Here is a 25,729-nt window from a genome sequence, read left to right as displayed (position 1 = left end):
CCACATCCTCTGTCACTAGGTTGCCTCCCTCATTCAGTAAGGGGCCCACACATTCCTTGGCTTTCTTCTTGTTGCCAACATACCTGAAGAAACCCTTCTTGTTACTCTTGACATCTCTGGCTAGCTGCAGCTCCAGGTGCGATTTGGCCCTCCTGATAACATTCCTACATGCCCGAGCAATATTTTTATACTCTTCCCTGGTCATATGTCCAAACTTCCACTTCTTGTAAGCTTCTTTTTTATGTTTAAGATCCGCTAGGATTTCACCATTAAGCCAAGCTGGTCGCCTGCCATATTTACTATTCTTTCGACTCATCGGGATGGTTTGTCCCTGTAACCTCAACAGGGATTCCTTGAAATACAGCCAGCTCTCCTGGACTCCTGGATTTTATACATAATATGCATAAAAATACAGACATTTCCCACATTCTCCATAGTTATAGAAATATGCCCCGTTTATTGAATATCTTGAAGACGACAGAGTCTGTCAGTTTATATAAACACATGTACAATCTCAAACAGCCAGTTCTTCGTATATTAAATCAAAAGACCTGCTGGATCAGACTTTTTTCTCCCACCCACGTATCAGGTTACTGATGGTGAAACATGGAGGGGGACAGGGATAGCAAAGGGTTTTACCTATAATAAATAATTATAATAAATCTCTAGGTTGAGATTTCTTGTCTCCATTTAACAGTCTTCTTACCTTTGTCTATGTACGTGCTGATCCCATGAGGGTTAAATGATGCCAGATCAAACCCGCGGCTGATTCTCAGTTCTATTGCTCTTGGGTTTTCATCATTCAAATCCATCAGAAATATTTCACCTGGCTTGTCTGGAGCAAAGCTATTTAACCCTGGATATTTTAAACCCTTTAAGATTAAGTAAACACAACAAGAAAGTTAAGAGGATCCTGACAAAGCTGCCAAGACTAACTCTTTGTTTTGGTTTGTGGATACATCTCATGATACAGCAACAACTGTACTAATCCCGTCTCTTTCCTGTTGTTTTTTGTTTCATGCTCTCCCTAATCAACTGATCCCTCCTTAACTCTCTCACTATGCTGCCTGCATCCTCCTCATGTTGCAACCCAGCCACATTTGTGCATGCTCTGCACCATATACTGCTGATGCCCCCACCACCACCAAATATTCTCACAGTGCTACTGCCTCTCCACATCCACCTGCTGCTACGACACCCTTCCACAAAGAAGCTCCCCCATTTTGCTGCATCCCAGAGACATCCCTTCCCCACTGTTTTTCTGAATGCTCCGCCCCACAAACTGCCACCACATCCACAGTGCTGCTCCAGCACCCTCATTCAGTGCTGGTAATTCCCCTCAATAGCCACCAGCCACTACTGCTCTGCCCAGACCCTGTCTGAGCACTCCTGTTTCTTGTGATGCTAGCCCCCCCCGCCAGGCATCTACCTTCCCTGTGCTGGTTATCCCAAGACAATGCTGCATACCCACACAGGGCTTCTGACCCCAACATTGCAGATCCCCACTTGCAATATGTACCCAGCCACTCTGTGCTGGTCCCTTTCAAAACAAGCACCTCTCCCCCCAGCTTTCCTGCCTCCCTCCCCCCATTCTTCTCCCCCCACCTCAAGTGACTTCTAAGGGCCTGTATCCATCCTGTCTCTACCCCTTTTGGCTCCTGTCTCTCAGTTCCATGTTCCCCCACTTTAACATTTCTTCAGGACACAGCGTCATTGCTTTCAGACAGCTCAGATGACTGCAGCTTTGGAACATCACTACCATGCAAGGTAATACAGGGAATCTCTGAACTGATCCAGGCTATCTGTTCAAAAAGTTTTCAGAATATGGGTAAACAAAATATGGCCACAGTTAAGTGCACCTGAATGGGTAAGGAGACTACCTAATACCTAGTACAGTTCCTCTAGGCAAAATCGCGAGAGTTGGCGACACGGATGCTATCACACGTATTGCAATATTGGTTGTTTTTCCAATAGTGACAGTTGCTGGAATCACATGAATGAAACTCTCAGCATTCAAGTAGCAAAACACAGTTCCTAGCGTTTATGGCTGTGGAGAAAAGCTTGAATATGTGAACCCTAAGGGCTCAATAACCAGGAAATAAGCAAAAAGAATCCAAAAGTTAATTTAAGGGGGGGAAATCATGATTTTTAAGTCTATCTCCTGATTTGGGGAGGATGACTCAAATGCTGAATACTTTGGGTCGGCAATGCACCAGGAGAATGTAAAATCACATGTGCCAATGATAAAGGTTGTATAACAATAGCCACAACAACTCTGCAAGGTTAAGAAATGAACTTCCCCAAGTAGGAAGAAATATAGTTTGAGCTAACTTAAGTCTGCATTACTCCCAGGAAGCAGTGTGCACAGAAAGTGTTCAGCCTGCAATTTGCAGGTGTTACTCCGGTGCAGAAAAAATTAGTACTCAAGCACCTGCATAGGGTGGGGAGGTAGGAGCCCAGGTACTTACAGAGCTAATGAAAGCCAGACCATCAGGAAGGATGTCAATATCTTCTGAACCTCTTTCTGCAAAGACAGACAGAGAAGTGGTTTATTCAGGAAGTGTTTTCTACTCAAATCTTTGCTGCCTCTCTCTCTCTCTCTCTCACATAATTCCACTTTCAAGAGATAGCAAATGGATACTGTTTTCAGCTACTCTGCTACTCGTACCATGTGTCTAAAGAATTAGCAGAACCTTCAGATGCTACTGAAAATAACAGTGCACAAATTCCAAGTTACTGTTCAAGTTTACCCCCTCTCTAGGATCTAGGCTTGTCTGACAACTCAGACATGTGCTTCCTCCCCGCACCACTGAATTTTGTGTTTGAAAGGTTGACCTCCAGGTGCACTTCTGTCCTAGCTATCTAGTCCCCTCTGACCTGAACCCTGGTCTATACTAGAAAACTTATCCATTTCTGACTATAAGAGCCGCTGCGAAACCAGCAATGAACTCTGTTTAACTGCAAGTGTAGACCATAGATTTTAAGGCCAGAACCAACACAATTATCTAGTCCAGCCGTCTACATAACAGCCCATAGAATTTCACCCAGCAGTTCCAATAGCCCAATAACTTGTGGCTGAGCCGGAACATCTCATTAAGACAGACATCCAATCTTGACGTTAAGACTCCAAGTGATGGAGCATCTACCACATCCGTAAGCTGTTCCAGTAGTTAACTGCCCTCACTGTTAAAAATTTGTCTCATTTTCAATTTGTACTTTGTCAGCTTCAACTTCCAGCCACTGGATATTGTAACATTTGTGCCTGCTAGAATAACAAATCCTCTGGTGTCAGTGATCTTCTCCCTGTGTAGGTAGTTTAAGACCTTAAGTCATTCCTCAGCCTTCTCTTCAATATACTAAAGAGACTGAACTCTTTTAGTCTCATTGTAAAGGGTGTTTTTCCAGACCACACATTCTCGTAGCTCCTCTCAGGACCCTTTCCCATTTTTCAGGAGACCAGCACAAAACAGAATTCTAAACAATTCTTTAAAATGAAAATTTAAAGATCCTGCAGAAAGTATTGCATTTTTTAAAGAGGAAAATCTCTGCAGACTCATCAATAGAGCAGCTGTTAGACAAGAAACTATACTAGGGCTTTTCCATTCCTGCTCCAACACAAACAACCTGTGTGACCCTGGCCAAGCCACTTACTCTCTGTGGCTCAGTTCCCCAATCTGTAAAAATGGGGATAATGGCATTTCCTTACCTCACAGGGGTGTTGTGAGATGCTCCAATACTACAGTGGTGGGGGCCATATAAGTACTATAGACAGACTGTGCTGGCAGAATATGCTGGTTTGTGAACAAGTAAATCATGAGCTGTGATCATTTCATCTCCACTAAATCAAAGGAGTTTTCCCAAGTTTGGGAATGGAAAATTAAATTACAAGTTTATGAAGCAGATAAACTAGAGAAAAAGCTACGCACTAAAGTGTTCATTACTACCTTTTAGAGATTGCACAACAAATCAAATATTGACCATTAATTTCTCAACTACCTTCTAGTTAGACAAGAAACTTGTGACTACCATTCAAATATTTGTTGGATTACGTTTTGCTAAACAACCTCCCTCATCCATTATGTGTGCACAAGAGGGAGTAGTTCTTTTACAGAAGACATTATTAAAGCTATAGATCAATGATCCCACTCCTACAGGCCTGTGTCTATTTTGGCCTTTTTCCAGAAAGTTTTTCATTGTTGCTATTGTTCTGAACAGATTTAGATGGCATGATAGTTAAGATCCCCATCTACCACTGGTGAAGCTTCACTCATAATAACAATGGTGGGAAGTCTTTAAAATCGCTAGCATAGATCAGACCTAAGGAAGTCACATCACAAGAAAAAGATGAGGAGTGGGAAAGTTGGGGAGGGAGGTGGAAGCCTTTAAAAGATGATTTAATAATTGTTAGCAAGAGAATGGAGGTGTGTGTTTAATTTTTTAATACTTTCTAAGATGCCTCAGAGTACCTGAGAGGTACTTTCTCCATGAAAGAAATATGTCCAGCCTACGTCGAGGGAGTTCAACAAGCTTTTGCATTGTGCTGCACCCTCCATTGAGCCATCCTGAATAAGACCATTTTAGGACAGCAGAGATTTATAAAACAGGATTCTAACTTCCTTACTTCAAATCACCAATTAGATTTTTAGTCTTTAGTGTCTTACAAGGGGAGAGGCAACACTGAAACGAAAGCTTTCTACCTTCAGTTGTCCTTGTTGAAGGCGTTTCTCCAGTGTTTGAACTACAGCTCACTGAAGATTACTCCCATTTATCTTGCATTGCAGAACTTCATTAGTAGGATTTTCCTGATCACAAACCCCCTCTCATGAAATAATGCCAAGGGTCAGAAACAAACCACCAGAACCCTAGCACGCTCATATGGAGGGGACACATATTTTCAGTTAAATATGGTGAATGCTACATTAGAGGATTGGTCTGGTTCACTACAGCCAACAAAAGCCACATAATGCTCCACTGTCACTTCATAGCTGTCAATGTTTGCATTAATAATAGGGTTTTATAGCGCTGAGCAAAGATGGGGAAATCTTTGAAAGTTGCACTAGAACGTCATGATGTTACCCAAGAGGTGTAGAATATATGCACTTTTGAATAGAACTTGTTGATTGATCAAATGATTTTTACTCTGGGTATCTAACCAGCTCTAACTGCGAAATGAAAGACGGAGGTTCTCAAATTGTACCTACAGCAGGAAAGGACTATTTAATCTTTATTAAGACTAAAAATGCTAAAAGTTATTATGTCTGTAAGGTTCATGTTTAAGTACATGCTAAATGTCCCAGATAGTGAGGACAGATCCATAGATTACAAAGAAGGGACCATTGTGATCATCTAATCTGACCTCTGAAGGATAAGGCATTCAGCACTTAAAACCCACTTCTTCAGGCCTCAGAAAAGTCTCTCCAGACCTTTCTCTAAGTGAAACTCCAGCCTCTATTGGGAAAAAACTATTACTGCATTTCTCCAACTGAGGCAAGATTTAAGAACACAGTATTTTAAAATTAAGATGTTCTATACAGCAAAATACAGAATTTCACTGCAAGGGTACGGTATGGAATAAATCAGGTAACATAAATCAGGTAACATAAAAGAGGAGGAATCTGACAGCTATGAGTATCTCTCATAGAGAGCACCAGCATGAGCTGAAAACCCCCCTCCTATCCATGTGCCCATGAACGAAGAAAACGTATTAATACTTTTTTGTAGCCGTTCAAGCAGAGTAATGTTTACATTACATATATAATGGAATACAGGACTGTAACTGAATTACTTTTCAATAGAGTTAATATTTTTAGGACATCATCCTAATGAAATCATGGCAATCCTATTTATGAACTGGGGGAAGCCTCTACCATTCATTAAATAAAGTTTGTAGAGAGCACGGAGGGTGGAAGAAAAGAGCATAGATGACAAAGACATGCACCCATCATGATTAGACCAAGAATGGACTTTACTTACTGAAGGAAGGAAGCCATCCACTATATGCTATAGGAAAACCACATGTCTATTAGATTAGAACCTCGGCTACAGCCAGCTGCAGAAAGCACACACTGGGGGGTGCTGTAAAGGGGACTTGAAGTTCATCTTTGCACTCCCAATCCTTCAGGCAGATCCTCTTGTCACAAGGTAAAGCAGTCCTCAGGCTTCTCTAAATTTATACCAGGCTACAACAGCTACCAGGGTCCAAAAATGTAACCAAAGATAGGAGTAGCACATAGGCAACCTAGCTAGACACTTCTCTTGCCATGCCCTCTTTTCCCCTGTAACATCAGCTCCAGTGAGTAAGAGGCCATGTCAGCTCTGCACAACCACAGGATCACACCGACATAAAGGCCGATTAAACTGGCTTTACACTACATCAGAGGTGCAATAGAAAGGAGCTGCACCAGCCCAATGTGCATATACACATGTGCGTTCACACACACACACAGCAGTTCGCAATATGTTCTATTCTCACTACTGCTTCTATCCTGCTCTTAACACTGTCACATGCTCCTTACACAACAAGAGGCATAAAAGGGGGGGGGGGAGAGGAAAGGGAAGACACACTCCTGTCAGTCAACTCCCTGCTGCTGTGATTAGGTGCTATCACAGCACAAATAATTAAGCCACCCGGTGCATGTAGAGATCTCAACTTGGCATTTCCTACATTTTGAACTCCGCTGCCCAAGCAGCAAAAAAATTAAAAAAAAATGTTTGTCCCGCCACACCTGTCTCTACTATGCAGAGCTAGATGCCATTCTGAGCGGGGATCACACCTGTGAGTGACAGCAGACACCATGTGACACCCAGAATAAGGCACCCTAGAATTGTACAGTGAGGAAGAGCTTGTTGAGGATGGGGACATGGAGGATTCAGAACCCAAAGACAACCAAGACCCCTTCAAGATCAAGCTGAACCCAGAGAAAACCCACTGAGGAAAGGGACAGGGGCTCTAATTGGTGTGATTTACTGCCCCATTAATGCACTTTTTTCCTCCATAGCTTGAGAAACGTTGTCCCCATTTCCTTCCCTGCCCTCCTCTTTCCAAAAAATGGCAGCTGACTGCACATAGTGAGGAAGCAAAGGAATTCTGTTTTAAAGTAGCCTGTTTATTTTAAGTGCATGCACTGTCAGTACAACGGAAAAAAAAATAAAAAGAAAATCAATAGAAAGAAAACAGGATATATACTTTTGCAAATACCTTAGATGCATTCAAAGCACATACCTCTGCAGGCAAATAATTCAAATAAAATTACAAAATGCAACTAACATTCAATGCATTCAGAACAAAAAAAAAAAAAAAAACGAACTACTTCCAGTGATTGAATGCTACATGAACCAACCCCCCAAGAACTCAAATTAAACACACTGAGAATTCAAAAGAATGCTTGCAAGCAAGCCAGTAACTGGGCATTCAAACTACATGATTTGGCAGGAGAACAAAAAAAACAACAAAAAAAAACCAATACAACACCCACCCACTAACAATATTTGAGTCCAAAACAAATTACTTGCTATGGTCAGATTCAGGAAAGAGATAGAACTATTTGTGGCTGGTTTAGGGGGCTTGTCTTTTCACAAAGCTAGCCAGCAATCCACTGGTCCTCCTCCACTTGCAGTGATGCAAGTTTGTCTTGACCCAGACATCTTTCCTGTTCTCTGGCACAATTTCACTGAACTTTTCAAGCACATAGTCCAAAACTAACTTTTTTTCTCCCCCAGTTTGCAAAAGTGTGTTGAGATTTTGACATTTCATCCCAATATTTCAGGGTGGGGGGAGGATTTTGAAATCTCAAACATATTTGTGGGATAGGTAAACCATTTGCTGCCCAGCATGAAGTATAATCTCAATATGAGATTTGACAGGGTACTGGAGTGAAGGAGGAGGGTGCAATCCTGGATGAGGAAGTGTGGGGTTGTCTGGAGTTAAATTTATGTATTAGTTTTTAGTGCTGTTGGAGGCCATTGGAAATGTTAGAGCTTCATTATGGTTGTGCATCTTTTACATTGTTAAATCTAAATAAAATTGATAAAATAAAACTTAATTACTATATTTGTCACTGTCACAATAAGACCAGTCCAAGGGCAGAGGGTAAGAGGAACCCAGAGAGTTAGCAGTGAGTTTCAGCTGGCCTGGCCTGACCAGCCCAGTGTAAACCAACTCATAAACCAACAAATAAATTGGTTAGTCTCTAAGGTGCCACAAGTACTCCTTTTCTTTTTGCGAATAAAGACTAACACGGCTGTTACTCTGAAACTCACTATTGTTATCATCTGGATCTAAAAGCGGTCATTCGATAGGTCACTGGAAAGCTCAGAACTCACTGGTTATTTACATCATTGTGCAATGTAGGATCAGCATAACTACGTCGCTCAGGGATATGGATTTTTCACACCCCTGAGTGACCTAGTTATATCGATATAGATCTGTAGTGTAGACCTGGCCTCAAAGACAATGAGAATGCATTTACACATATCAGATAAACAAAGCTATCAAGCTAACAAGTGGGGAAGAGAGACAGTGGGACCACACCACAGCAAGGAAAATAAACTTTATCTGAACTAGAGAGACAGGGGGTCTAAACCTCACTTAAGCAAATTAATCAACTGACTGAATACAATGCTAGTGTATCATGTAAGATTTTATGAATGCCTGTAACAAACTGGTGATTAATATAATTGTAAATGGCATGTATTAATACTATAAGAGGAATTATGAATACTCAGTGATATTATGTTTGAATGTGTGTGGCTGAACAAAGGAAGGAACTGTTCCCATCCAGTCTCCTACGTAAATTAAAGCATGGTAAAAGCAAAACAATGGAAACCGCATTTAATGTACCGGGGAGATGGGAAGCCCACAGGAAGGGAAGAACAGCTGAGGTCAGCATCCAGGTGGGCACAGGAAGCTGAGCACACAGGAGGGCTTCCTGACTCCTGAAACAAGGTCATTGAACTTTGGGATATAGAAGCAAGGACAGAAAGCCATTTTAGGCAACCGTCACTAGACCGATGAGGGAACAGAGCCCTTGCAAGCTGAGAAAAATGGGTCCTTCAAACCAAGGGGATGGGGTTTGAAGTCTGTGGAACCAACTATAGATAAGCAAATCTGTCTAGGAAAAGGTCTTTCACCTGAGACAACAAGGGAAGCCAGCACCTTGTGTTTTTGTGGAAAAATTGTAAAAAAAAATGTAAAAAATACAATTCGGAAGAACAGCTAGCCAAAGACTCAAAAAGTAACAGCTAAAAAATGTGTAAGTACATCAGAAGCAGGAAGCCTGCTGAACAACCAGTGGGGCCACTGGACGATCAAGATCCTAAAGGAGCACTCAAGGAAGATAAGGCCATTGCAGAGATACTAAATGAATTTTTTGCACCTGTCTTCACGGTTGAGAATGTGAGGGAGATTCCCAAACCTGAGCCATTCTTTTTAGATGACAGATCTGAGGAACTGTCCCAGATTGAAGTGTCATTAGAGGAGGTTTTGCAACAAACTGATAAATTAAACAGTAATAAGTCAGCAGGACCAGATGGTATTCACACAAAAGAGTTCTGAAGGAACTCGAATGTGAAATTGCAGAACTACTAGTATGTAATATATCATTCAAATCAGTTTCTGTACCAGGTGACTGGAGGATAGCTAATGTGACACAATTTTTTTTTTTAAAAAGGAAGACTACTCCAGAAGCGAACCCAGCAATTAAAAGCTGGTAAGCCTAACTTCAGTGTAGGCAAATTGGTTGAAACTATAGTAAACAGAATTATCAGACACATGATAATCCATGAACTATTGTTGGGGAAGAGTCAATGTGTTTTTTGTAAAGGGAAATCATGCCTCACCAATCTATTAGAATTCTTTGAGGGGGGTCAACAAGCATGTGGACAAGGGGGATCCAGTGGATATAGTGTACTTAGATTTTCAGAAAGCCTTTGACAAGGTCCCTCACCAAAGATTCTTAAGCAAAGTAAGCTGTCATGGGATAAGAGGGAAGGTCCTCTCATGGATCTGGTTAAAAGAAAGGAAACAAAGGGTAGGAATAAATGGTCAGTTTTCAGAACGGAGAAAGGTAAATATAGTGGTGTCCACCAGGGATCTGTACTGGTACCACTACTGTTCAACATATTCATAAATGATCTAGAAAAAGGAGTAAACAATGAGGTGGCCAAATTTGCAGATACTCAAGATAGTTAAGTCCAAAGTAGACTGTGAAGGGTTACAAAGGAATCCCACAAAACTGGGTGACTGGGCAACAAAATGGCAGATGAAATTCGATGTTCATAAATGCAAAGTAATGCACATTGGAAAACATAATCCCAACTGTACATACAAAATGATGGAGTCTAAATTAGCTGTTACCACTCAAGAAAGATCTTGGAAGTCATTGTGGATAGTTCTCTGAAAACATCCACTCAATGTGCAGCGGCAGTCAAAAAAAGCTAACGATGTTGGGAAATCATTAGGAAAAGGTTAGCTAATAAGACAGAAAATAGCATATTGCCTCTATATAAATTCATGGTATGCCCACATCTTGAATACTGCATGTAGATGTGGTCGCCCCATCTCTAAAAAAAAAGATACATTGGAACTAGAAAAGGTACAGAAAAGGGAAACAGAAATAATTAGGGATATGGAACCGCTTCCGTATGAGGAGAGATTAAAAAGACTGGGACTTTTCATCCTGGAAAAGAGATGACTAAGGGCGGGTATGATAGAGGTCTATAAAATCATGACTAGTGTGGAGAAAGCAAATAAGAAGAGCCAAGTTGGGAGATGATTGACTGGTGAGAGAAACTATTTTGAACAAAGCCTGCACCTTGTCACATTAGACATGCGCTTTTAGACATGTGTTTTCACTTTTATTTGCTTGTAACCCTTTCTAACTTTGTTCCTTTTACTTACACCACTTAAGTCCTATTGTTAATACATTTGTTTATTTTCACGATGAACCAACTCTGTGCGCTGTTTAGATAATCTCTGAAACAGTTTGTCTCTTTACAGGTGCAACAAACATTATTTCTCTGAGCTGTCCAGGAGAAGACCGGACACTTTAGTGCAGTGGTTTTCAAACTTTTTTTCTGAGGACCCAGTTTAAGAAAATTGTTGATGCCTGCGACCCAATGGAGCTGGGGATGAGGGGTTTGCGGTGTGGGAGGGGCTCAGAGCTAAGACAGGGGTTTGGGGTGCAGGAGAGGGTGCAGGCTCTGGGGTGAGGTCGGGGCTGGGGCAAGCAGTTGGGGAGCAGGAGGGGATCAGGGCTCTGGGCTAGGGGTGCAGGCTCTGAGGTGGGACCGGGGATGAGGGAGTTGGGGGGCAGGAAAGGGTTCCAGGTTGGGGGGGAGCTCAGGGCTGGGGCAGGGGATTGGTGCTCGGGGTTGGGACTCAAACTTACCTCTGGCAGCTGCCGATCAGCAGGGCAGTCGGGGTGCAGAGGCAGGCTTCCCACCTGCCCTGGCACCGCGGACTACCTGTGCCCTGGAAGCAGCCAGCAGCAGGTCTGGCTCCTAGGCGGAGGAGTGCAAGGCACCGCCCCCCTGCAAGCTCCCATTGACTGGGAACCGGCCAGTGGGAGTGCGGAGCCAGTGCTCAGGGCGGAGGCAGCACGCGGAGCCCTGTGGCCCCCCCTTCCTAGAAGCTGGACCTGCTTCTGGCCATTTCTGGGGCACAACATGGTGTCGGAACAGGTAGGCACTAGCCTGCCTTAGCTGGGCAGCATCACCAACGGGACTTTTAACGTCCCTGTCAGTGGTGCTGACTAAAGCCGCTAGGGTCCCTGGGTGCCGAGCAAGGCGACCGAATGCCTTACATGCTGCGACCCAGTACTGGGTCGCAACACAAACTTTGAAAAACACTGGGGTTTAGGGCACACAGTTTTGGGGAAATTCAGGACTGGAAATGTGTTGGAGTCATCTGGCTGGTTGTAAACTAAGGCTGGTGGAAGCCAGAGTGAGGTTGTAGACAGGCTGTTGGGATCAGAGCTGCTGAACCAGGGCTGTGTAAGCACACAGACGCTCAGGGTGTGACCCACGTGCTTATAAGCTTGTTGTAAGTGGCCCAGGTTGGGAGCTACGGCAACAGAGTATTGTGAGGCACCCAAGGTTACGGTTAAGTGGTGACAACCCCCCACTGGTCCTGGATTGCACCCCTGAACCCTGACCAGACTGTCACAGTTACTTCCTACAGTGATGAGTACCCTAGAAATATTTACTACAAAGGTAATTTTTTCCTTCTTCTGTCAGGATATGGAATTATTTTGTACTTGCACCAAAATTTACATTAAATGAAACTTCAAATTCACTTGCTTGAGGATAGGAGATACAATTCCATCATGTTTCTGAGGGTAACGTACACAAGTTAGACAAAACAATAGGTAGTTCATCAGGAGAAACTCCTCAGATAATTATTTCCATGAATTCTTAATGAAGATCAAATTATGAGACAGTAATAGGAATAGAATAGGTGAACAATTCACAAACTATCACCTATTCAAATGTACACTTTTCTTTGTGATACACACAAACAACTCATGATTTTTTACTAACGTGTTCACTATTTGCAGTTGTTCAAGGAATTGCTTAAACTAAGCTTTGTTAGTCTATGGATTATTCACAAACTGTTAGTTACAAGTATTTGATATTCACACTGCACAACTGGCCCACTTATGACACCGTTTCAGCTCACTGATTGATGCACTTTCTTGAACAGAAGGAGAGAAATCTAGAAGAGGATTTGGGGTAGTCATGAGAGCACTTCCAACATGAACACTCACTTGAGTATTTCATGAAGCTTCTTTCTGCAAACATTCTTGTAAATAATAAAAAAAAGACATGAAGGGGTCATCAAGAAGGGGTCAAATAAAAGCAAAACAAATTGGTTCAGTTATATAACAATTCCTGATTTTGCCCAGCTGTAAACACAAGTGGAATGTACCGTTTTACCACCCAGGATGTATATTTCTAACAATTAAAAAGATCACCTTGGACTGAAGGTTGCAATTCAGGTGTGCAGTTATGCCAACTTGAAAGACATTTGCCTTTTTTTTTTTTTATTTAAGAGAATAACCTTCCCCTCCACCACGTTTAATTTCTGACTTTTTTTTTTTTAAAGTTGGCGTTCGAAAGCAAAGTGAACAAGAGTCTAAAAACATGAAGTGGGAAATTCTATGTGGAAAAAACAAACAAAAGTGAACTAGATAGCAAAACCAAGCCTGCAGTAACTTGGAAAACTACCACCACTGTTGAATGGTTTTTAACCTAATCAACAGCTGTTCCATTCTCCCATGTATAATATGAGTAGTTTAAGATAAATTGACTATCTTGGCTCTGAATAAAGTAATCACTCAAGAGGCTAGACTGACTAATCTAGTTTTGCAGGTTAATACAGATTACAACATTTTACTAGGGGATTTTAAGAAAAAAAAGACTGAAATACACATGCAAATATCCTAAATGTAATTACTGTGGGCCAGATCCTGCAAACACATGAGCAACCATAAGGTTGAGTCCAACAGAAAACACACAAGTGAGTAATTTTACTCAGATTGGTAGAAGTGTTTCAATTTCCTGGCTTCCTTTATGAATTCAGTGGCAAAAACTATGTTAATGTAGAGTTGAGGAGGTTGGTGGTATGTCATTTTCTTGCAGAAAGATGAGTTGAGCTAAACTCAAACTTCTGAAAACTAGGAAATGCAGAGTTAAGGTTGCCCATGCAACCTTAACTCTGCCCTCTTTCAACAATGCCCCAATAACACAAAAACCTTTACTCTGCCAGCCTCACTATTGCTGAAGTGTACAAGCTCTTCACCTCTTTTTATAGCCCATTCACACTCACCCATAGAATGCCATCTAACACTATTAAAGGACAAAAGGAAAAGAAAATGGTCGGCAGAGTAAAAGGTATGTGTGTTAACAGGGTGTATTGGGGCACTGCTGAAAGGGGCAAACTTAAAACTGCATGGACAACCTGAAAAGCAGGACATGAGCAATTAAGAAGTGTGAGTTTTGCTCAACTCACCATTCAGCAATGGGATGACATGCGCACCAAGCAACCTCAACTCTGTGGTAATGTTATTTTTTGACATTGAATTTTCTAGGGTTATTTTTAAACAGGAAAAAGATACGTTGTTGGTAGGAATTAGTAACCATCTAGGTAGCTCTACATATCATGCCTGCAATTTGCATACCGAGCCAGTCAGCTGGAGCCCCACCAACCCTACTTTGACACACCTCCCCAGCCACGCCCTGACCCATTCACTGCATTACCCTGCCGACCTGTGCCCCTCCCACTACTGTACCCAGCCCCCCTGCAACCACAAGCAGGGAATGCATCTCTCTGCAGTTTCCACTCCCTAGTATACAAATGTGTTGATTGCCATTCCTTTCCCCTCATCCCCACCTATAACCCAACTCACGTGCAGTGGCTAGAGGGAAGGACAAATGTTACAGTGGGTGGTGTTTCTGGTCATGTTTTAGAATGTTTGGAGGGTGGAATTTGTAGCAGGGCCAGCGAGAGAAATAAACACACAGGATTTCTGTTGGAAAATACCGACAGTTTTACATTTGAGAGAAAAATCCTCTGACCCCATCCAATGGACATACACTAGGTCTACACTAGGTCTGGTCTACACTAGGACTTTAGGTCGAATTTAGCAGCGTTAAATCGATGTAAACCTGCACCCGTCCACACAATGAAGCCCTTTATTTCGACTTAAAGGGCTCTTAAAATCGATTTCCTTACTCCACCCCTGACAAGTGGATTAGCGCTTAAATCGACGTTGCCGGCTCGAATTTGGGGTACTGTGGATACAATTCGATGGTATTGGCCTCCGGGAGCTATCCCAGAGTGCTCCATTATGACCGCTCTGGACAGCACTCTCAACTCAGATGCACTGGCCAGGTAGACAGGAAAAGAAACGCGAACTTTTGAATCTCATTTCCTGTTTGGCCAGCGTGGCAAGCTGCAGGTGACCATGCAGAGCTCATCAGCACAGGTGACCATGATGGAGTCCCAGAATCGCAAAAGAGCTCCAGCATAGACCGAACGAGAGGTACGGGATCTGATCGCTGTTTGGGGAGAGGAATCCGTGCTATCAGAACTCCGTTCCAGTTTTCGAAATGCCAAAACCTTTGTGAAAATCTCCCAGGGTATGAAGGACAGAGGCCATAACAGGTACCCGAAGCAGTGCCGCGTGAAACTGAAGGAGCTGAGGCAAGCCTACCAGAAAACCAGAGAGGCGAACAGCCGCTCTGGGTCAGAGCCCCAAACATGCCGCTTCTATGATGAGCTGCATGCCATTTTAGGGGGTTCAGCCACCACTACCCCAGCCGTGTTGTTTGACTCCTTCAATGGAGATGGAGGCAATACGGAAGCAGGTTTTGGGGACGAAGAAGATGAGGAGGAGGAGGAGGAGGTTGTAGATAGCTCACAGCAAGCAAGCGGAGAAACCGGTTTTCCCGACAGCCAGGAACTGTTTCTCACCCTAGACCTGGAGCCAGTACCCCCCGAACCCACCCAAGGCTGCCTCCTGGACCCAGCAGGCGGAGAAGGGACCTCTGGTGAGTGTACCTTTTAAAATACTATACATGGTTTAAAAGCAAGCATGTGAAAGGATTACTTTGCCCTGGCATTTGCGGTTCTCCTAGATGTAGTCCTAAAGCCTTTGCAAAAGGTTTCTGGGGAGGGCAGCCTTATTGCGTCCTTCATGGTAGGATACTTTACCACTCCAGGCCAGTAACACGTACTCGGGAATCATTGTAGAAAAAAGCATTGCAGTGTATGTTTGCTGGCATTCAAACAACATCCGTTCTTTATCTCTCTGTGTTATCCTCAGGAGAGTGAGATATAATTCATGGTCACCTGGTTGAAATAGAGTGCTTTTCTTCAGGGGACACTCAGAGGAGCCCATTCCTGCTGGGCTGTTTGCCTGTGGCTAAACAGAAATGTTCCCCGCTGTTAGCCACAGGGAGGGGGGAAGGTTGAGGGGGTAGTCACGCGGTAGGAGGAGGCAAAATGCGACCTTGTAACGAAAGCACATGTGCTATGTATGTAATGTTAACAGCAAGGTTTACCCTGAAAGAGTGTAGCCACTGTTTTATAAAATGTGTCTTTCTAAATACCGCTGTCCCTTTTTCTTTTCCTCCACCAGCTGCATGTGTTTCAACGATCACAGGATCTTCTCCTTCCCAGAGGCTAGTGAAGCTTAGAAAGAAAAAAAAAAAACGCACTCGCAATGAAATGTTCTCCGAGCTCATGCTGTCCTCCCACACTGACAGAACACAGACGAATGCGTGGAGGCAAATAATGTCAGAGTGCAGGAAAGCACAAAATGACCGGGAGGAGAGGTGGCGGGCTGAAGAGAGTAAGTGGCGGGCTGAAGAGAGGGCTGAAGCTCAAATGTGGCGGCAGCGTGATGAGAGGAGGCAGGATTCAATGCTGAGGCTGCTGGAGGACCAAACCAGTATGCTCCAGTGTATGGCTGAGCTGCAGCAAAGGCAGCTGGAGCACAGACTGCCACTGCAGCCCCTCTGTAACCAACCGCCCTCCTCCCCAAGTTCCATAGCCTCCACACCCAGATGCCCAAGAACGCAGTGGGGGGGCCTCCGGCCAACCAGCCACTCCACCACAGAGGATTGCCCAAAAAAAAGAAGGCTGTCATTCAATAAATTTTAAAGTTGTAAACTTTTAAAGTGCTGTGCTTAAAGTGCTGTGTGGCATTTTCCTTCCCTCCTCCACCACCCCTCCTGGGCTACCTTGGTAGTCATCCCCCTATTTGTGTGATGAATGAATAAAGAATGCATGAATGTGAAGCAACAATGACTTTATTGCCTCTGCAAGCGGTGATTGAAGGGAGGAGGGGCGGGTGGTTAGATTACAGGGAACTAGAGTGAACCAAGGGGCGGGAGGTTTCATCAAGGAGAAACAAACAGAACTTTCACACCGTAGCCTGGCCAGTCATGAAACTGGTTTTCAAAGCTTCTCTGATGCGTACCGCGCCCTCCTGTGCTCTTCTAACCGCCCTGGTGTCCGGCTGCGCATAACCAGCAGCCAGGCAATTTGCCTCAACCTCCCACCCCACCATAAATGTCTCCCCCTTACTCTCACAGATATTGTGGAGCACACAGCAAGCAGTAATAACAGTGGGAATATTGGTTTTGCTGAGGTCTAAGCGAGTCAGTAAACTGCGCCAGCGCGCCTTTAAACGTCCAAATGCACATTCTACCACCATTCTGCACTTGCTCAGCCTGTAGTTGAACAGCTCCTGACTACTGTCCAGGCTGCCTGTGTATGGCTTCATGAGCCATGGCATTAAGGGTAGCCTGGGTCCCCAAGGATAACTATAGGCATTTCAACATCCCCAGAGGTTATTTTCTGGTCTGGGAATAAAGTCCCTTCCTGCAGCTTTTGAAACAGACCAGAGTTCCTGAAGATGCGAGCATCATGCACCTTTCCCGGCCATCCCACGTTGATGTTGGTGAAACGTCCCTTGTGATCCACCACAGCTTGCAGCACTATCGAAAAGTACCCCTTGTGGTTTATGTACTCGGCGGCTTGGTGCTCCGGTGCCAAGATAGGGATATGGGTTCCGTCTATAGCCCCACCACAGTTAGGGAATCCTATTGCAGCAAAGCCATCCACTATGACCTGCACATTTCCCAGGGTCACTACCCTTGATATCAGCAGATCTTTGATTGCGTGGGCTACTTGCATCACAGCAGCCCCCACAGTAGATTTGCCCACTCCAAATTGATTCCCGACTGACCGGTAGCTGTCTGGCGTTGCAAGCTTGCACAGGGCTATCGCCACTCGCTTCTCAACTGTGAGGGCTGCTCTCATCTTGGTATTCATGCGCCTCAGGGCAGGGGAAAGCAAGTCACAAAGTTCCATGAAAGTGCCCTTACGCATGCGAAAGTTTCGCAGCCACTGGGAATCGTCCCAGACCTGCAACACTATGCGGTCCCACCAGTCTGTGCTTGTTTCCCGAGCCCAGAATCGGCGTTCCACAGCATGAACCTGCCCCATTAGCACCATGATGCATGCATTGGCAGGGCCCATGCTTTCAGAGAAATCTGTGTCCATGTCCTGATCACTCACGTGACCGCGCTGACGTCGCCTCCTCGCCCGGTATCGCTTTGCCAGGTTCTGGTGCTGCATATACTGCTGGATAATGTGTGTGGTGTTTAATGTGCTCCTAATTGCCAAAGTGAGCTGAGCGGCCTCCATGCTTGCCTTGGTATGGCGTCCGCACAGAAAAAAGGCGCGGAACGATTGTCTGCCGTTGCTCTGATGGAGGGAGGGACGACTGACGACACGGCTTACAGGGTTGGCTTCAGGGAGCTAAAATCAACAAAGGGGGTGCCTGTACATCAAGGAGTATTTCAGGCAGGACTTCACGGAGGGTTCCAATAAGAAATGGTGCACCTAAGTTATCGTTCTTATTGGAACAAGGTGGTTAGCCTGGCCTCTGATTGATACATGGCTAGATTTACCTCGCTGCACCTTCTCTGTGAGTGACTGCAGTGTGACCAAGAGGAATGAGTCCCCTAGACAGGGGAGGAGGCAAATGAGTACAAAACAAATCTGGTCTATTTCTTGTTTTGACCCACTCCATATATCTTTTACATCTTTGGCTGGCAGCAGATGGTGCAGAAGGGCTACAGGCCATCCACATCTCATGGCTGCTCGGCAGAAGATGGTACAGTACGACTGCTAGCCATCCTCATCTCTTGCCTGCCTGGCAGAAGATGGTACAGTACGACTGCTAGCCATCCTCATCTCTTGCCTGCCTGGCAGAAGATGGTACAGTACGACTGCTAGCCATCCTCATCTCTTGCCTGCCTGGCAGAAGATGGTACAGTACGACTGCTAGCAGTCCGTATCGCCTGCCCGCTCACCATAAGACGGTTCAATAGGACTGACTGCAGGACTAAAGAGAATGACCTGGTCAAATCACTCCAAATTTAGTCCCTGCGCCCATGTCTGCCCAGGCGCTCCCAGCCGACGTGGCCAGGAGCACCTCGGACACGACGAGGACGACTACCAGTCGTATTGCACCGTCTGTTGCCAGAAGGCAATGGGTTGCTGCTACTGTGCAGCAAAGCCGTACCGCGTCTGCCAGCACCCAGAAGACATAGGGTGACGGTTACCTGAGCGGGCTCCATGCTTGCCGTGGTATGGCGTCTGCACAGGTAACTCAGGAAAAAAGGCGCAAAATGATTGTCTGCCCTTGCTTTCACGGAGGGAGGGAGGGAACGGGGGCCTGACGATATGACCCAGAACCACCCGCGACAATGTTTTAGCCCCATCAGGAATTGGGATCTCAACCCAGAATTCCAATGGGCAGCAGAGACTGCAGGAACTGTGGGATAGCTACCCACAGTGCAACGCTTCAGAAGTCGACTCTAGCCTCGGTACTGTGGAAGCGCTCCGCCGAGTTAATGCACTTAGAGCATTTTCTGTGGGGACACACACACTCGAATATATAAAACCGATTTCTAAAAAACCGACTTCTATAAATTCAACCTTATTCCGTAGTGTAGACATACCCTAACTCTGAGAAAGCGTGGAAGAGGTCAGAGCTTGTAATGTTTCTATGCCATACAGTCCACGTTGTCTGGTTCCTCCATGAACCCTCTGATTTCCCAGTTAATATTCTTCCAATGCTTATTAATAGCTTTCATATTGTCACTGTAGCAATTATTCAGATGCTCAGCCAAATCAGTGAAAACGATCACAGCTCCTGACCACAGATCCAAATCTGCTTTAATACATTGTATGAGGTGCACACTAGGAATAAGGCCCAGATCATTTCCACCTCAGTGAATCACCACAACATCCAGGAGATCACAACCTCATAAGTCACTGGTGGGTGAAACACGATGCCAATGCAGACCATTTCTCTCCCAAATTAGTCTGTAAACAGCAATCTCCATATCCTGGCATACTCTTTGCTCTCTCGCAAACTTCTGCAACCTCATGAGCCAGGAATTACCCAGAATCCACACAATGGCAATTTTGTCAGTGCACAAAGTTCTTTTTCCTCAGTTGTCAAGGTACCTGTCAGTTACAAACCTCCATGCTATGCATCTTTGGAAACCACCACGTTTATCTGCTCAGAGATCTGGAAGCAGCCAGTTCCCCAGGGTTAGTAAAACATAGATTTTCTCAAACATCGAATCCTACACTAGCCTACCACCCATTCTCATTTCCCACCCCCACCATAGCCACAACCCCTCTCTCTCCCCCCCCCCATCCCCTCCCCGCAACTCCCCACACACCAAAGTTTTGGTTTGACCAGCTGCTAACTATTCTGCTTTGTTCACAATTAAACCTCCCCATAAAATAAAAACACATTATAATAGAACAATAGAGCAAGCAACATGAATTATTAAATCTTTATTGCATGGGTGTACAAAGATTAAGACTAGAAAGGTCAGTGGCAAGGTGTTCACCAGGGACAATGTTGCCAGCAAGTTCCCTTGAACAATCCAGGCAAACAAAGTGGTTGCAGAAAAGCCTTCATGGTTTCCCCCCGCCCCCCCCATTTATTGGTTCATGTGCAATGTAATACTTCCAGACTGCCCGTCTACACAAGCAAAGAAGTGAACATGTTCTTAAACACCATTCCAAATTTCAGTTCCCCAAAGATTCAGTGGGCACCGTGCACTACCTTGGGTAAAACTTGAAAAATGGAGACCTTTTAGATCCCCATAACAACAATAGTTTGATCTCCAGCTCTGTGCAAGATGAACCCACCTAGCAACTATTTTTAAAAATGGACATTTTGGGGGGCTTATATCGCCACAATTCCTAGATCAAATGAGCCCAATTTTGGGTCACTAACCCTGTGCTGCCCCCTCCTGAGGGAAACCACAGTTCAAAAGAATCAAACTAAGCATGTTGATTTTAAAGGACTTAGAAAGGTCAATCTTTAAACATAAGTGGTGATGCAACCTCTACTATCTTGGTGCTGCCATCTGACTATTATTTGGGGCCCCAATCCTGTGAAGTGAATTTTGGAGTGATGTTTTCAATGCCATATCAACATGCTGACTTTTTAATTTGCAGCAACTTCTTGACATTACTCGTTTGTTCTGTGTTTATACAGCCTCTAGCACAATGGGGTCCTGGTCCATGACTGTGGCTTGCAGGTGTTCTAAGAATACTGCTACTATTAATAATCACCCACTGATATGTTGGAGCCACTGAGTCTGTTTTCTTGCTTTGACTTTGCTCCGAGGACCAGCAGACGACAGGAATGCACCTGAGCAAAGCGCTCAGCTAGGGTTGGGAATATTATGACACAGGAGTACAGGGGACAGCTGTAACATTGTGTATTTCTCAACCCCAGTCTCCGGGCAAAAGAGGGCCGTCAGCATTCAGCTAATCTTCATATAAATACCAGGCCCCAAGAGGTTTGTGAGGGACAATTAATTATTTTGTTCAGAAGTTAATCAAATTGTTTTTGCCATTTCGAGTTCTATCTTCCTGAACAGAATGAGTATTTTGCAAAAGGTTTTGTAAAGACCCATTTGCTTTTCCCAAATGGGAGCAAAGACACCAGTTTAAAGGGATAACTCAAGAATGCCTTTTACATGAAATATTATCAAGGGAAATGAATATTCTGCCTCTTCCTCTAACAAATATGGGCTCAACCCAAAAGAATGAAATGTTTTCAAATATAAGTTCTACTGACCTACCCTCCCCACTATCTCACAAAAAAAAAATTCTACTTGCGTTTCTTCAGCTACATAATTTTGAGTTCAGAAAGACATTTGATCCCTGCAACATTCAGGAAGTGAGATTTGTGAAGTCAACAGTGTGACTCAGCTAGGTCAGAGGAAAAGCTGTAAATTCCAACTGATGCAAAGCATTCCACAAAAAATAGACAAGGGAGTTCAACCATATACAGATATTTATAAGTACAATCCTGTTAGAATTTTGTTTTAGCAGCCATTAGAAAGATCCTGTTAAACAAGACATAAGCCTAATTTCCCCCCCCCCGCCCCGCAACCTAGTATTCTTAAATCAGCAAATCCACTCATAAGTGCTCTGAAATAGGAAGAAAACAAGTTAATGGTAACTTCAACATTTAAAACAGCTAAACCTATTTTGACCTGGCTGATTTCAACATATGAAATGTTTGTACAAATAAAAAAAGCCAACCTTATGATGCTGAGCTCACTATCTCAAATATGAAGGAGATATTTTAACCAAAGAACATGTAGCTAAGTGGCTAACAGCCATGAGAATTTATAATTGTTCATTTAGCTAAAAAATAAATCCCAGTTTTCCTTGTGCTCAACAGAAATATTAAATTAAGAGGACAAAATGTTACACATAAATATTGAACATTTTGAATTTGTTTCTAGAAAGAAAAGGAGATGAAGAAATTTACATTTTAGTTTTCTTCATAAACAGGTCACATATTTAAATTAATTTGTATGGGACTGTGTTTAGGTCTGCACAAACACACACACAGAAGAATAGCTTCAGTGCTTAGTATTTTCAGGCATGTCCTAGATAGAAAGTAATGGCAATCCCCTTTTCCTAACTTGGCTAGTCACAAGCATGGACGCTCTGTCTTTCAAGTGTTATAGCTCACTTGCACATTCAGGTTAAATTATGCAATACATTGAACTTTGGGATCCATAACATCAGAAAGGGGAGTGTGGTGCTGTATGTACCTTATATACTAAGCTCCTTTTCTACTTCTCCATATCCACTTTGACTGGACTCTTATCTTAAAACCACCAACTCCGCCCAGCATTTTGCCAGCTTGCTTTTATCAGCACGCCAGTTAACTCTGTGCCTGTTGCGATCTCTGAAAGCCTTCACAGTTGCAGAAGCTCCTGTAGGAAATGTTTTACCAGCAGATAGGCATCTGAAGGTGTGTCCCATAAGCATGGCCACACCTCGCTGTGTGCATTTCAGATATGCAACAGAGCTTTAGTTGGTCTCTCCGTCTTCGTGGTACTGTGACGAAGGTTATGAAAAGACAAACAATGACAATGTACTAACACAGCCTCCCATCTCGGTACTAACTGAAGTTTTCCTTCTATTCTGAACATCCAGCTGTTCACAACAGAATTTTCTGTCTGCTGCCTCTTTTCTTTCCCACTGGAGTTCAGGGGATTCACAATAGCAAAAAGAGTAGTTATAGGCCACAATTATTATTTTTTCCAGAGTCAGCTTTTTAAAACCTGGCTTTAGTAGCTGACTTTAAAGCAAGGCTCCCAATACAAAGTACTTAGTCCTATCACATACATACCAATTCCTTTAATAAGGTGGCAGTTGGGAAGTTCCACTGGTTCCACCTCTCTGGAGCCATTCAGCTTACGTCTGCAAGAGGAAAGAATACAGTTTAGTGTAACAGATCAGAGAGAGTTTTACAAACTGAAACAGTGTTGACTGATATATGCTGGCTAGCATATAAATATAGATCATAATAATATGTATTATATGCACCATATACACAAGTATGCATTAAGTACAAATATTGTAACAGTGATATGGCTTAAATTGATCTATAGGGGGGGAAGAGGGAGGGACAGATGTACTCCATGTTCTATTTGTTGGGCGTCAGTGTGCGTGCACGGCCCATGCAGCTAGTCCCTGCCCCCGGCAGTAGCCATATGGCTGCCAACTTTCTAACTGCACAAAACCAAACACCCTTGCCTCACCCTCTGCCCCATGCCTTCCGAGGCCCCACGCCTGCTCTGCCCCCTCAGAGGCCCTGCCCCTACTCACTCCATCTGCTCTCTCTTCATCGCTCACTCTCCCCCACCCTCACCTCACTTTCACCGGGCTGGGGTAAGGGGTTGGGGTGCGGAAGTGGGAGAGAACTCTGACTGGGGGTGGAGCCAGAAATGATGAGTTCATGGTGCAGGAGGGGGCTCAAGGCTGGGGCAGGGAGTTGGGGTACAGGAGGGGGTGAGGGCTCTGGGAGGGAGTTAGGATGCAGTAGGGGGTTCCAACCTGGGGCAGGGAGTTGGACCATGGGAGGGGGTTTGGGCTCTGGGCTGCGCTTACCTCAGATGGCTCCCAAAGTGGCCAGCATGTCCAGCTCCTAGGTGGAGGGCAAGGGGGCTCTATGTGCTGCCCGTGCTCATAGGTGCCCCCCCTCAGCTCCCACTGGCTAGGTTTCCTGGCCATGGGAGCTGCAGAGCCGGCATTTGGAGCTGTGGGAGTGCACAGAGCCCCCATGGCTGCCCCTGCACCTAGGAGCCGGACATGCCACTGCTTCTGGGAGCCGCTTGGAGCCAGGCCAGCCCCGCTGCGCTGCCAAAAGCGGTGCTGACCAGAGCTGCTAGGGTCCCTTTTCAACCAGGCGTTCCTGTCAAAAACCAGACCCCTGGCAACTCTAAGCAGCCGGTGGGTGTGTATATGCACTGGCCAGTCAGGCTGTCTCACTTGTGTTCTGCTGCAGGAGGGGGATGTTGATGGCCTCCAAAATGGTGCTGTGTCCACCAGGCACAGTCAGCAGCTTCAGGGAGGCAAGTGTCACATGCTCCGGCCCCCCCTCAAATCTCCCTAAAACTAGTTTCAGAATGCTGGTCAGCAGGCTGCAGGGGGATATTAGTCATGAGAAAGCTTCACCTCTTGTTTCTCCACCACCCCCACCTCCCATTGTAAGAAACAGTTGGCCACTGAATGAAATGCACCCTACCAGGACTCGTGTGTTTGAAGGTGTGGTCCCCAACCCCCACATTCAAATGTGTCTGAGTAGGAGCACGGTGTCAAATAAATGTTCCAGAATGTTTCTCTGTTTAAAGGAAATTATTGCACTAACATTTCCATCTCCTTCCCCCTCCAATTAAAGTTGAGAATGTATATGATCAAGAGTCAGGAATTTCAAGAATCAAAGATCCCATAGCAACATCTGGCCGCATTGCACTTCTACATCAAGGCATATATTTAACTGCAGGATCATTTCAAGACACTAGAAGACAGCCACATCGTTGACATTAGCATTGCCAACTTTCTGATTGCCAAAAAACGAACACTCTTGCCCCACCCCTGCCTTGCCCCTTCTCTGAGGCCCTGCCCTCCACTCACACCATGCCCCTGCCCTGCGTCGCTCGCTCTCCCCCACCCTTGCTCATTTTCACTGTGCTGGGACAGGGGGTGAGGGCTCCTGCTGGGAGTGCAAGCTCCGGGATGGGGCTGGGTGTCACTTCCCCTGGTGTTATCCGGACCAGTGATCTGCTAGATCACGCCAAACCTTGACTCTGGGAGCCAGCCTTACCCTGCTCTGCTGTGAGAACCCCCACTCGTGGGCTGTTCATCCACAGCCTCTGGCATGTAAGCTGCTCCTTGGATTGTGCAACCGAATGACAACAGACAATATCTCCAGTCCCAGACACAACCCTAGGAAACTCCATCTTGCAGTGTCCAGTTATGCCCACTGGATGCTGCAAATTTATATTGAAACAGAAATTGATATGTACCAGGCTTGTTATCCCAAGGGGAGTCTCTGACATGCTTCAAATCAAACACACTGCTTCAGGCAGAACAAACAAACAGATTTATTAACTACAAAGATTATAAATCAGAGCACAAGTAGTCAGATTTGGTCAAATGATATAAAAGCAAAATGCATTCTAAGGTGATCTTAACACTTTCAATGCCCTTACACACTTAGATGCTTCTCACCACAGGCTGGCTGGTTGCCCTTCAGCCAGGCTCTCCCCTTTGACCAATGCTTCAGTCGCTTGGTGGTGATGTCTGTAGATGGAG

General features: G+C 44.7%; 1 protein-coding gene across 1 annotated transcript in view; it reads right to left on the bottom strand.

The window, feature by feature from the left end:
* Positions 1–25,729, bottom strand: part of LOC140907605 (serum paraoxonase/arylesterase 2-like) — a 49,642-nt gene that overhangs the window by 15,104 nt on the left and 8,809 nt on the right. The window contains exons 2-4 of the mRNA XM_073333907.1: positions 23,262–23,332; positions 2,469–2,524; positions 707–872 (exon numbers count right to left, since the gene is read on the bottom strand). Of these exons, the coding sequence (XP_073190008.1) occupies positions 707–872; positions 2,469–2,524; positions 23,262–23,332 (293 nt within the window). The remainder of the gene's footprint in view (positions 1–706; positions 873–2,468; positions 2,525–23,261; positions 23,333–25,729) is intronic.

Source organism: Lepidochelys kempii, chromosome 2 (genome assembly GCF_965140265.1).
Source record: "Lepidochelys kempii isolate rLepKem1 chromosome 2, rLepKem1.hap2, whole genome shotgun sequence".
Classification (NCBI taxonomy): Eukaryota; Metazoa; Chordata; order Testudines; family Cheloniidae; genus Lepidochelys; species Lepidochelys kempii.
This window is presented reverse-complemented; position numbering and strand designations above follow the sequence as displayed.